The 13,612-nt window shown below is 37.4% G+C and overlaps 1 protein-coding gene across 2 annotated transcripts; it reads right to left on the bottom strand.

Moving 5' to 3' along the window:
- Positions 1 to 3,055: 3,055 nt before the first annotated feature.
- Positions 3,056 to 11,643, bottom strand: RPA2 (replication protein A2). Of its 2 annotated transcripts, XM_014054319.2 has the most exons (10): positions 11,488 to 11,643; positions 10,825 to 10,916; positions 10,640 to 10,741; positions 9,781 to 9,894; positions 9,369 to 9,443; positions 7,697 to 7,810; positions 7,317 to 7,430; positions 6,243 to 6,337; positions 5,142 to 5,227; positions 3,056 to 3,706 (listed from the first exon to the last, which is right to left on the bottom strand). In XM_014054319.2, the coding sequence occupies exons 1-9, from the start codon at positions 11,501 to 11,503 to the stop codon at positions 5,143 to 5,145; spliced, it is 807 nt and encodes a 268-aa protein (XP_013909794.2). In that variant the 5' UTR covers positions 11,504 to 11,643; the 3' UTR covers positions 3,056 to 3,706; position 5,142. The 2 variants fall into 2 exon arrangements, with proteins under 2 accessions (XP_013909794.2, XP_013909793.2); XM_014054318.2 differs by lacking the exon at positions 3,056 to 3,706 and having other exon boundaries at positions 3,735 to 5,227.
- Between the last annotated feature and the right edge of the window lie 1,969 nt (positions 11,644 to 13,612).

Here is a 13,612-nt window from a genome sequence, read left to right as displayed (position 1 = left end):
CTGCCTGTGGAACCACATTGCCTGGCAGGTTTTTTCATTTACCCAGACATTGCAGTGGCCCAGTTACTTTGATTCTGGCATTATTTGTGCATTTAAGGGGCACTGTCCTTGTGTATATGTTGCAGCTATAGAAATGGCAGGTGGTTTGCCACTGATAGTGTCCCAGTTCTTTTTCTTTTCTTTTTGGGTCAACTGGTCTCAAAGGAAACCCTCGGCCCCAGCAGAATTTCTTGACACTTCCATAGTATTTTGACAAGCACATCAGTAATGGTTTTAATTTAAGTCAAATACCATGTGTTGCTTTTGTATCTCAGGATTATGAAGTGCTTTTAGTCTAAGGTAGACTCCTTTGCATTTGCAAGGTAAACCTACCATCAACATTTTGATGACTGCAAACCAAATGAAATGGTCATGGAATTGATTGCTTTTTGACCTTCTTGATTGGAACCACTGAGAGAAGATTATGGCCATTTCAGATTTGGTAAAACTAGATTTAGTAAAAAAAAATTGATGACCAGTCCTTAACAGAACAAGAATTATCCAATAGCCACATTTAACTATGTTGATGGACCAGGGAGTAAAACATTCAGCAATAATCTTGTATGATTTTCAGGTAGCATGTTAATTAAGATTAATGCTATTTCCCCAAGCATTCCTTAATGGGGTAAACCTGAAGTTGTTGAGCCCAAGAATGGACAGCCAGCTCTCACATCAAACTGCCCATTTTAAAATCATTGCTTAAACTCAGCTCCAACATTCTGCAGTTAGTTTCTTTTTAACTTAAAAAAAGGTTTAAAGATATTCATTCCTGTTCCAAATATTTGGAGCAAGACTTTGCGATTGATTTCAGTGTATGAACTGTGTGTCCCCAAATAGCTATTAAATTGGAAGTATATTGTCCCATATGATGTTCCATAGCAGAGGTCTCCTACCTTGGCAACTTTAAGACTTGTGGACTTCAACTCCCAGAATCCTCAGTCAACAAGCAAAGCTGGCTGAGGAATTCTGGGAGTTGAAGTCCACAAGTCAAAGTTGCCATGGTTGGAGACCCCCGTTTTAGAGATTCTCAAGACTGCAAGCTATTGATCATCACTGTTCTTGATTCTGGGTATTTAGGGGCACTTCACAATCCTTTGTAGCACAACAATGGGCAGATCCAATAGATTTCATCCATGACTTTCTCCAATTAAAAGTGGTGATGTTTATTACAATTGAATGAGCCAAGATAAGGAGCTGGTTATCATTTTGGAAACTTTGCAGTTATCCAAAACTGCATCTCCCCACAAAAGTGTTATAACTAATAACTATTGAGGCCAAATAGTTCCTTGTAAGTAGTGGTCTCTGCCCAACCACAACTGCTCTCCCTGTGGTATATTGGATTACATCATATTGGAGTCTATAGTAGATGGGATACTTCTGAACTGTCTGGTTTTGTTTCATTTTATATGGTAGGCCTTCTTAAAAATGCAATTTAAAAAAATTATGTTAGGTAACATAATTCTTGGAAGAAATTGCTAATGACTATGAACTGTGTGTCCTGTACTATAAATCCCCTCATTTCATTTGCAATTTTATCTCTTTGGATTATTAATTTCCCCAAGGCTGTGGAATGGTTCCTTAATTTGTGAAGGTACCTGTTCAAGATGCAATGAATTTAAAACTCTTGAACTTTTCCTTGCTTGATCTTAAAGTAAGAGTTAAGAAAAAGTAGTTGGTTCTTGCAAAATACATATCCTGGGAATTTACTTTGTGGTTGAATTGGTCCTGACCTCCCTGGGATAGTATAAACCTGGTCTTTTCAGTTCTTAGAAGCCAAGCTTGGCTGAAATTGGGGCAGGGAGGGGAGGGATTAAGTGTGTGGGGCTCTGTACAGACATTTGTACATTTGTGTAATAGGCCTTTTCACACTGTTGAGCTTTTTATCTGTAACCTTTATTACACTGTAAATTAAATGATTGTTTTGCCAAATGGAGAGTTTAACGTGTATTCCCAGATTTCACGGTAAAAAATACCCTGCCTAATTTTCTTTCCTTCCTATTTATTTTTTTAAAAAAAACTTTGTTCTCTCTCTCTTAATGAGAATATTCAGTATACAGTGTTTTTATAATCATAAAATGAATACGAAAGTTTTTGTGAGATGAGAGTATATTGTGCTAATGCTTCTTTGAAGATGGAATGGAATGGTGATATTCCCATGCTGTTCTTCGTCACTGATATTGAATGCGTACAGGTAGTCCTCGTTTAACGATCATTCAATTATTACATGATGAATAACTACAACCAATCCTTGCATTTACAGATGTGTAGAACAAAGAGAAAGCTGAAATAAGATTATAGGCAGTCATGGCTTTACTTAGTGACTGCTTCTCTTCGCGAATCGCAATTGAGTTGCCAGTTGCAATTGGGGTCGCTAAATGAGGACTACCCTTTATTATTAATTCAGGGGATTACGGTACTTAAAGTCATTGAGACAAGACTGGTAACTCCATGGATTGTTCAATCCCACCTTTATATTACATTGACAACACTATTGAATTCGTTTCATCTGTGTTGTGTAAAAACAGTATCTTCTCTCCACGATTAGCTTCAAGATTATGAAAGTACAGTACTCACATTTTTAATAACATGAACTTATACTTCTCTCTCCTGTCCATTCTTATCTTTTTTTCTCGACTAAAGTACCAATTATTGTTGGAGGGGAGCTGTTACATTCCTTTAATCATTTGCTAGTTTTTCTCAAGTCTACAATATCATGGTTCATGTTTAGAGACATGAATTATATGCAGTATTCTAAGTGTGGTTGTACTGAAAATTCATATTAAAGAAATGGGCCGTAATATTGATGAATCAATGTGTCAGAATGTAAACGCTACATGGACCTTCATAGAATTTTTTCCAGAAAGTCTAGAAAGGATTATTTTGGATTAAATCCCTTTTTGGATTATTCTTTTCCGGCCGTACTTGGGAACATCTGCATCTCTTCTCTTGGGATATACACCACTAGAATGTTCTATTCCTGCAGGAGCCCCATCAGCCAGAATAAACCAAGAGAGAGACAAGGTGATATTTTATTTCCTCTTACTGGTAAAAGTGATGTCTTTTGGTAATACGCGTCAAAAGTATTTTGGTAATATGGAATTTGGAACAAATGTCATGTATGGAGAAGTACTTGAGTGCCAGATGTGAAGAAGTTACATCTTGCTTCAAAATGAAAATGATACTGTTTCCCTGAAAATAAGACCTCCCTGGATAAAAAGCCCAATTGGGCTCTTGAGCGCATGCGTTAAAATAAGCCCTCCCCTGAAAATATTGCAACACAGCATCAGCCATGAGGTGACCACACTCACCCCCTCCTGCACCTCAAAAATAATAAGACCTCCCCAAAAATAAGGCCAAGTGCTTATTTCAGGAGTCAAAATAACTCCGTCTTATTTTCAGGGAAACACGTAGTTCATAAAGGACAGGAAACATTCTACTTTTTCCAAGTGGGATACCAATTTTAGCTGATAAGGCTGCTAGTAAAGGTAATTCAATACCAGAGGATTTGGAGGGGGGCGGCAGATCTTAAACGGCATGCTTAAACAAAATGCCAAAGTATCAATAGAGGAAATTATTTAAAATCTGGGCCAACCAAAGATAACTGTAGACAGCTGCAAATGCTCTTCATCCAAACAACTTGAGGTGCATGTATCAGTAATTGCCAGGTCTAAAACAAAAAATAGCACATGGGCACATTCCCAACTAAGTTATTTTATTGTTTTCACACCTATAGATATAATCTTGACAGACTAAGCAATCTTACCTGCATCTGCCATATATTCTGTGAACTATTAGGGAGGGGCTGTCTTCAACCTCCCTCTCTCACACCCCACACCCAAACTGTGTTGCCTCTTTCTACTCTGGACTGCAACCGCTCCATTCTCTGAATTTATCTCCTTGGTACATTCCATCACAAAGTTCAAATGTTGAGTTAAGATGATCCATTGTCATTCATGGAAACTCAGAGTGACTTGGGATGAATTATATTATTCAATTTTCCTCACAGGATGGTTGTTGAGGATGGGAAAAATAAGAGAGAAAGGTCAATATGTTGTTTGAACTAATGGAGGTAAGATAGGTTTTAAATTGAACAAATAGTGGTTTGGAAAATATTTGATTTAAAAAAAAACCTCATCCTTCCAATTTATTAGAATTAGAAAGATTTAAATTTAAAACAGAACATGTGTTTTGAAAGGAATAAATCACCATACAAAATCAAAAACTCTTTATCATTTAACCCCTGGAATATATCCTGCCCAGGAGTTTAAAAAATGGCATTTTGGCCTTGTAATTCTAACCAAGCTTTTACATTATTCTTTTAACATACTTTCAGACTAATTACACAAGGATATTTTCAGATTTTATTATATTTTCTACATGTATTGTATGTCAACATTTTCTTCTTAACTCACAAATGTTTACATTTTCAGCCAGAATTTGAGTATGTAAACTACATTAATGTCTCTGTACATGCTGGTTATCTATAATTACTGAACAAACAATGAAGTCAGATTCCAGGTTATGTGTTAATTCTGCTCCTGAATTTAAAATAAAACTTTTAAACTAAGAGTAAATCTTAACCTACTGTTTGCAGTGAGAAAAAAAATCTTTCCCCAAATCAAATTACATAATTATGTATGTAAGTAGGATTTCTGAGTTAGGCAAAATTCAACATTGTACAAGGATGCATAATGTGATTATACAAAGTTATGGGGGCTTCAGGTGTACAAAATTGTATAGTATAGTATTTAGCTAGAAGAAAACAAGTTGGTGCAAATTTAAAACATTTTCACATTTCAAAGTTTTTGTGAAATGCAAAGTTTCTCAGATTGAATATTTACTGCGAATAAACTACTGCTATATGGGTAAAAAAATACTTTTTTAAAGGATGATTCCATTTACAAAAAAGGCACAAAAGCTGAGTCTTAAACCATGGCAACCTCTTTCCCACAAAACAGTTGGACAGAGGCATCTGTTCTAAACATGTCCACATGTCCCATTCAGCCTTGTGTCACATCAAGAGTACTTTGCGACTCAAATCAGGCAAAACAGTCTTGGATCTGTTAAAACTTTGGACCCAGATTATTATAAATCAATCAGACCTTAATCAGCATCTGTAGACTTGAAATGTTCATCATCAATAGTGGAGTATATATGTCCCTCGCTGCTGAGAAACTCAACAGCTTTCCTGAATGGAAGGAAGGGAAAAAATAATTTATTCAATAAAATTTGAAATTTAAACTTTATTGTTACTAAAGAGCAGCATAGAACAATATATTTTATATACAATTTAAAAAATCACACGAAAAGGGTGAAACATGCAAAACCAATTAGAGTATAATTAAAATTGCCACAGTTGGTACTACCCACCAAAATAAAGTCAAAGCTATAACAATATGTAGCATGCAAACTAATCCTGAATAGTGATACAATGGATAAAGTCAAGATAAAAATAAAATCATTATAAGACAAATTACTTGTGTATCTAATCACACTTGACCAATAAAGAATTCTATTCTACTCTATTCTATTCTATATAAAATTACTAGGCAATACATAAAACAATATCAGTTAAGAAAATTTAAAAGCTGTTGACAAAAACAAAAAGCATGCATGTAAGTGATTAATTATTCCCAAAAAGTCATTATAAAGAAGCTTAGGAAAGAAGGGGGAGAAAGTCTGAGGGGGGAAAACAATTATTGGTAACATTTTGGAGGGAAGTCTTGATACACTATATTGCCAAAATTATTTGCTCACAACTGAATCTAATTATGTTGGGTGAGTGAATACTTTTGGCAATATACTGTATCTTCCCATCAAATTTAGCTCCTGTCAGACAATAAGAAAAATATGCAGAAATGCCTTGGATGACTTAGCATCTTGTTTCGTGTACAGGCTTAACAAAACATAGATTACCAAAAGAGAGAGCGTATGCTGCTGCAAAGTTCTTTGAAAGAACTAAACACAAAATGCAAAAGGGTGAGAAACAAAAAAAAATGCTTAATGTGCATTATGCTGGCTAAATAGTAATACCGTTCTGAAAAACCCTCGGTAGGAAAAATAAACCTGATCCTAATTTTGTTTTGGATACTCTACCACAGGTGTAGATTTCAGGTTTGAAAGGAATCAATATGACTTCCTTTATGTATAGGAATACGAACAGCCCAGTATGTCAAAACCTAACTTCCCAGTCTGTTACGTACTTGAGTGTTTGTAGATTAATATTATGCAACTGAGTTTTCAGATCATGGAGACTTATCCCTTCGGTTGTCATGGAGCTTTTAATCAAATTCAGAACCTTCAAAAAGCAAGGGGTCACACAGTTATTCAAAGGCAAATGCAGAAAAGACCTAATATAAGTTTTTTTAAACAAAAATGCCCTATTAGTTATACAAAAGCAAAGTAATACGTCAATATCCAAGTTTCTTTTTTCAACCTACACCAGAAACATGGAGTGATACAAAAATGAACAGTCACAGCAGTTCAGATGTACAGAGTTTAGTTTTATAATGAAAGTACATGTGCCAGCAGGCCATTTTTATTTAATACCTTTCACTTCAGATTTTTATTCTTGTTTTTAAAAGTGTTGGGAAAGTTAGTTGTGCTTAAACGTGACCCAGATGTCCACCATTGCAATGAAGTTACATGTGAGAAATCCCAGGAATAGAGAGGTTCGTGTGCAAAAGTGAAACTAGTTAGAAGCAGAGAACAGTATCTGACCACTCCTGTAAGGGCATATGGAGACGTTTAGGAAGCTTTATAGAATAGATATGCTGCTGTTCTCAGAATTGACCTGGTAACTGGAGAAAACTAACCACCAGATTGCAGGAACACAAAAGAGCAGTCAGATGAGGAGACCCAAATTCATTGGTAGCCTTACATTGCAATGGGCAAGGACATACATTCAATTTCACAGCTACTAAAATTGTTGGTTGAGCAGACAAAGATAGCCAGGGAAATGAATGAAGCCTGGGAAACAGGCCCCTTGTCCTGTGCTGATTTACCACCAGCTTATCAGGTACTTAGGAGCCCAGAGCTTGACAGCACAAGGAAACAACAGCCCATCGCCAGCCATCAATGTACCAATCAACCAATAGGAAGACACCACATAAATACAACTCACAGAACAGCCCAAAGCACATATTCCAGAAGAGAAACGTTCTCTGAAGATGGATTCCAGTATGAGTCCAAAAGTTCAGAAGACTTGACCCAAACTGGATCTTGCAATATTATCCTGGAACACGTATATTTGCCTTCATTCGTGATCTGGTACATACCTGACACTGGTGTGGTGTAAGACCATGCATTGTTAAAGTATCATTTCCTCCAGCATTTGAAATACTGCTCGTCTCAAATACACCAAAGGGCTGAGGCATTTTTGAAGGTTGGGGCTAAAAGTCAAGGGAAAAAACAATGGCCAATTAGAGTAATTATGTATATTTCTGCATGTGTAAAATAGAAATTGGGCTCTAGCCACCTTAACAATGGCATTTGTTAAAGCTCTTTACAATTTTCAATCAGTTTGCTCCCTTCCACAACCTGGAACCATCTCAATATATTAAGATGGCTTCTTCTAGTATGTCAAGCCAGTTTGCCTAAGCATACGTGACTAGGCCAGGAAAGCCTGAATTAATGTGTATTTTGCTTGTCCACATACCATGTTGCTTTTTCTGAGGATCATGTGTGCGTTGACAACTTCAAGCAGATGTGTAGTAAATTCATTCATATCTTCCAGGGGTATAATCTTGAATGCAACCAGGCTCTTCTTGTTCTGGAATTTTAAAGGAACATTAAACATGTTTTGGACAATGACTCCCAAGAGATATACTTTTCAAAATAAATTCCAAATATTCACATTACAGGGAAAAACAAACCTTTACATGTAAACTTAGCAGCAAATTCAATGTTGTTGTTTTTTAAAAAAACAGTGCTAAGAGTATTTTTCTAATAGTGTGCATAATCTTATTAAATATTTACTCCTTTTAGACTTTTCTAAAAATTTAATTTATCTTTTAAGTTTCTGTTCTTTAAGGATGCCAAGTAATAAAGTATTGCAAGAATATTTTATTATATACATTTTTGTCATCTTCAATAATATTTTTAATGAATTTCACAAACTTTATCTTTAAAAATTCTATTTCCACAGGAAAAGCAATGATAGTTTTTCTAACAGCTCATTCTAACAATTTTGACTAACTTACCTGGGAGCAAAATGTGGCTTTTTGACCAGTAATTTAGCAATAGCAATAGTTAGCAATAGTTAGGCTTATATACCGCTTCATAGGGCTTTCAGCCCTCTCTAAGCGGTTTATAGAGTCAGCATATTGCCCCCAACAACAATCTGGGTCCTCATTTTACCCACCTCGGAAGGATGGAAGGCTGAGTCAACCTTGAGCCTGGTGGGATTTGAACAGCCAAACTGCTGAACTGCAGTCAGCTGAAGAAGCCTGCAGTGCTGCATTTAACCACTGCGCCACCTCGGCTCTTATTTCCTAGTTCCCCAACAGGATTGTTTATTGGATTTTTAGTTTTTGGATAAGAGACCTGATTATTGAGTTTAGTGACATTATAATCTTAGAAACTAAAATCATTTTACTTTCCACAATGTTAAACAATAAATTCCTGCCTAATACTTATCTTAGAAGCTAACTGGATTTTTCAGAGGTGAGCAATGTCTTTTCTGTAAGACATTTGCTTCTAAAAACAGTTTGTTACTTTTAATCACACTTACTGAAGTTCTTCTCTTTTCTCATGCTTAGGAATTTACCATCATGAGTCCAATTCACTACTGGGTCATCTTTTGGAAACTTCACATACTGCTTGTAATTGTTTTTAAATATATTGTACTTTTTTATAGCTATATTGTGCTTTGGCTCATACAACATACCACACCTTGGTTTGCATTAACTGAGGTTGGCTGAATACTTTAAACTAAACTGGTTTCCTTCTCAGGCAAACAATAGCAATATGACAGAGAGAAAAAAACTTGTTTAGTAACCAAGTACCAGTAGTAAATAATTTTGCTTAAGAGGTAGCTAATTTTTCGAGGGGGGGGGGAGAGAAAAGCAATGTATCTATTGGACTGTAGATCACAGAAAAATGTCTAAATGATACAGATTCTCAATAGTCAAGGAACACACATATTTCACACGCACAAACCTACTTGCCATCTTCTCAGCTGACAGAGCCACAGCTAAAACAAGAAGACAGCGCTTAAATGTCTTTTATTGAGGGAGCTCAAAATTAATTCAGCGGTTTTGCTAAAACAGAATTATCTAGCACTATGTGGCAGTTCTCGTTTTCAAATGTTTCTGTTGCATGGCTCTTACCTGGAAAGATCGCAGATGGCCAGCTACTTTCACATAGGTTCCTGGTGGAACAACCACATTTTCACTACCTTCCTCCTTGAATAAAAAGAAGAGACAATGATTACTTGGCATTTGCCAGCAATGTTTCACAAGGTAATGCAGATCAATCTAGAATGGCAGGATTTCATTATCTTACTTTATCCCAATGGAGAACCAGAGCTAAGGGAGAGCAAATTGCAAACTCTGTAACAAATGTATTACATTTAGAATCCATGTTCTTTCCAAGTAACTCAAGGCAGCATTTATACTTTCTCTTTTATTTTCTTATTAATTCCAAAATGAGTATGGATTTGAACATGGACCTCCTCATTTCTATAAGCTGCCACATCATACTACTTCTTTTCATGTATATCGAAACGTATGTAATGCTTACATCCGTGTCGACCCACTGCCTCACATCCATCGGGGCTGCAGTCATGTCATCCACTTTGTAGAGAATATTCGTTGGAGCTTTTTCAGCATGCCTGATTATGCCCACAATAATAACCTGCATGAGAAAATAGAAGCAAATCTCAATAAATAGATTTTTAAAGTGGCATCTCCTATTAATCTTTGTGTTAATTAACCCCGCAAATGAATCGTGATTTGGCACAATCAAATGAAAACGTGTCATACCAGAGAGGAAACATTTAAATAAAATCTTTGCCTAGCAGCCTTGGTTAGAACTAAAAACTGGAACAGTGTTCGGAAGTTTCAAAGGATACCGAATGTGACTGCATGGATAGTAAATGGTGCCAGTTGATCATCACATGTAACACCACTATTTTGTGAGCTGTTTTCGTTGCTATTGTGCTTCTGATGCAATTGAAGGTGCTGTTTGTCACCTTTAAAGCCTTTCATGTCTTGGGAACAGGTTACCTAAGGGACCGTCTTTCCAATTGTTTCTACTCATCTGATCTGGGTCTGTTCCAGATCCCACTGGCCAAGAAATGCAGATTGGTGGGGGTCAGGAAGTGAGCCTTTTCTGCCACAGCACTCACCCTACACAACATTATTCTTCTTGAGATTAGACCCTGCTGGCCTTTCATAAGAACCTAAATACCTGATTTGTCTGCCCAGGTCTGGGACCCCAAGTACTCCCGGCTCTGCTGGGATATCTTCTCAGCTGCTATGCATTTTAATGTTTGTATTCATGAATGGAATTATTTTTTAATTTATTTTAATACTATTTGCCACTCGGAGTCACTTTTTGGGATGGGCAGTCATACAAACTGAAAATTTTTGAAAATTACCTGTGAAAGTTCAACTTCGCGGACCCTGAAAACATCGTCCACTTGTTCAGCTGAAAATAGTTGTGATACTGTACAGGGAACGATATTCTGAGCTCTTGACCTCTGCAAAGATGAAATGTTTACACTTTTAACTCTTATACTGTCACTTTTTTAAGAAAATAGATTGGATAGAAAGAAGCACATACTGATTTCTTTTCGCTTTGGGTTGCAGAAGGTGATGTAAATCCTCCAGGAGACTGTGTATAGCTAACATTGCCATAATTGGCGTCAAAACCTCCTGGAAATATGATAGAAAAAAACATTTTTAAAAACCCATTTTTCTTTGCATTTTTCAGTGTCTCAATTTTTTCCCAAAGCAGTTCCAGTGCATAGAAATACACTCTATATTACTTTTTTTCTTCATTCTATATTAAAATAAAACCAAAACTAAAAATATGACGAGACTCATGAGCGTCTGCAGGACAGAGGGGAAGAAAATGAGGCATCTTGAATACTTCTGCCAGATAGGATCCAATTACTGAATCTCTTTATTTACACAATGAAATAATAATGCCCGGATCCTATATTTTAATTTATGCATCTTTTTTTTACATTTATTTTACTGTAAGTTCCCTAGGATCACATAGATAAGATAGGCAGAAATATATCCCGAATAAATAAATGGCATCGTTTTAATGTACTCCTGGCGACAAACGAAAGAAGAAAAACGTGAAGAGTACAGCTCCCATGAGGCACAGCCGTGCAGGTTGTGGGTGATGGGAGTTGCTCTCCCCATTTCCCCCCCCTCCAAAAAAAAGGGGGAAGGCCTTCGGAACTCCCGCATACAAGAACGCGCCATCCGCCCTCACCGTGACCAGACCACATGCTGCAGAAATAGGGGGACCCACGCGTGGAAAGTCTTCGCACTCAACGCCGCCTTTCTCCCGCCCACGAACAGCTCGCTTTCGCTCGCGCGCGTATTTTTCCGACACGCGCGCAAACACGGGGGCTAGGGATAGGCCACTTGTTTGTCATTCCCCAGCCTTTTCCCACCTCCTCCCTTTCTCCCAACCAATCGATGGGTGGGGAAACCGAAAGGGGCGGGCCCTTTGAAGAGCGGGCCTGGAGAGGAAAGCCGGCAGAAAGAGAGAGACGCTAGAGTGGCGCATGCAAAAATACTGTAGTTCCGGAACTACAACTCCCAGAATCCTGAGGAGTCACATAGAGGAATTGATATTCTGAGAATTGTATTTCTGGGGGAAATTAGGGAATTTATGAAGTGAACGATTTTAGCTTTAGCTAACCGATATCTTTATAGATGGGTAGCTTCTTCAGCTCTTTGTATGCCTCCCCTCCCAAGGTCAGGTCGGATGGGCTATTTCCTTAAAATAGGAAAGAAGCTGAAATTCCTATAAGACTGTATTGGCATTCAGATTTTATTTGGGAAATTGGGAAACATACCCATCTGTTATGGCTAGCAATTTCTCTGGCATTTGGTCATATCATTTTTGAAAAGCGAAAGTATCTGCAGAACCACAGCACTTTAGTTTTATTAATGAACCTTCATTAATTGAAGGTTTTATCCCTTTTTGGATTCATGTAAGTGGGTAAGATTCTTCAGTCCTTTATTTATTTACATGAGGATATGAAGGACTATTGAGTCTCACTGGCTGAAACTTGTTTTTTAAATACAAAATTGGGGAATGCTTCAATTTTTAATACCTATGAAGAGAGAGGAGCTGCCAGCCACATACACCCACCAATTTGTAGAAATTTCTCCTGGTCCTTCCCAACTTTCTAGACACTTTTCTTTTTACTTCAGTGCTGCAAAGATCTGAAAAAGTTTCAGCACTGTGGGAAGTTATCATCCAGCCCTCTCCCAGAAAAATGAAATATCCTAGGAAATATTGAAAAGGCAGAATATTTCTCTGGATGTGAAAAGAAAGAAACATGCTTTAAAGGACAGAATAGTTGTCTGTAGCTTCCTGCCCATTCACACTTTGTCAATAGGCCATTGAGAAGGCCAGGTTAGCCCACTTTACATCATAAAGACTCCTCCACTGCAGCTGTAGGGGGAAGGGATATTCATCAACTGACCCCAAGGCATCTGAGAACTCATCACAGCCTATAGAGTAGCCCCCTGCATGGCACCATGGGAGTCTGACAACCAATCAGAATACATTTCTTACACAGGAACAGGAAACAGAGAGGTGGGACTAACAGGGTATGAAAAGCCTAGCAAGCCCCTTCCTCAGCCCTTCTCTTCTTCTTCACCTACATTGAAACGTGATCACCTTTTCTGTACAGGGCTCAAGCCATGTGGCCCTGTCCAACAATAAACCATCTTTCCAAGCAGCCTCCATGTCTCCAGTGTCTTCTTCCCCACTTGGAGCTGAACCCAAAAGGACATTTCTTTCAACAGCACAAAACACCTATTTTTAGCATCTGCTTTTTTTAAACATACCCCATGGGTATTCTTCCAGATGTGAGGATTAGAACTGCATCTTTCCCTGTGAGCAACGCCTCTGAAACATTTCTGCACTGATCTCTGTTGAAATAAAGATACAGATGTGTCATAAATGGACAGCTGCAAGCCAACACCTGGGAAAAGCCAGAACAAGATGCAGCCAATTTTTACATTTCGGTTGCAAATAGCACTTTAGGGAAGATTTTGGATAAACAAGCAAACTGCTGAAGATGATTTAGAAATCGTCTCCCAACCTAGTTTTCTCCAGATGTGATAGACTGCAGGACATCCATGAACTCCTGAATTGATCTGTTCATTGCCCAACTCAATTTTGAAAGTACTATATAAATAAATAAACAAACAAAATTTCATGGAATTAAATTAGCAGCAGCACAGATATTAATAGCTTCTATCCCAAATCTACATAACTGTTGTAGGGAAAATAGGAGGAAGGAGTATTAGGTATGTTCAATGCCTTGAGTTGTTTACAAATATAGTAAAGGTGGGAAATAAATACATTACTAAAT

Source organism: Thamnophis sirtalis, unplaced genomic scaffold (assembly GCF_051295495.1).
Source record: "Thamnophis sirtalis isolate CommonGarterSnake01/CBP01778 unplaced genomic scaffold, rThaSir2_p1.2 scaffold_13, whole genome shotgun sequence".
Taxonomy (NCBI): Eukaryota; Metazoa; Chordata; class Lepidosauria; order Squamata; family Natricidae; genus Thamnophis; species Thamnophis sirtalis.
The sequence above is the reverse complement of the archived record's forward strand: the minus strand, read 5'-3'. Positions and strand labels throughout refer to the sequence as shown.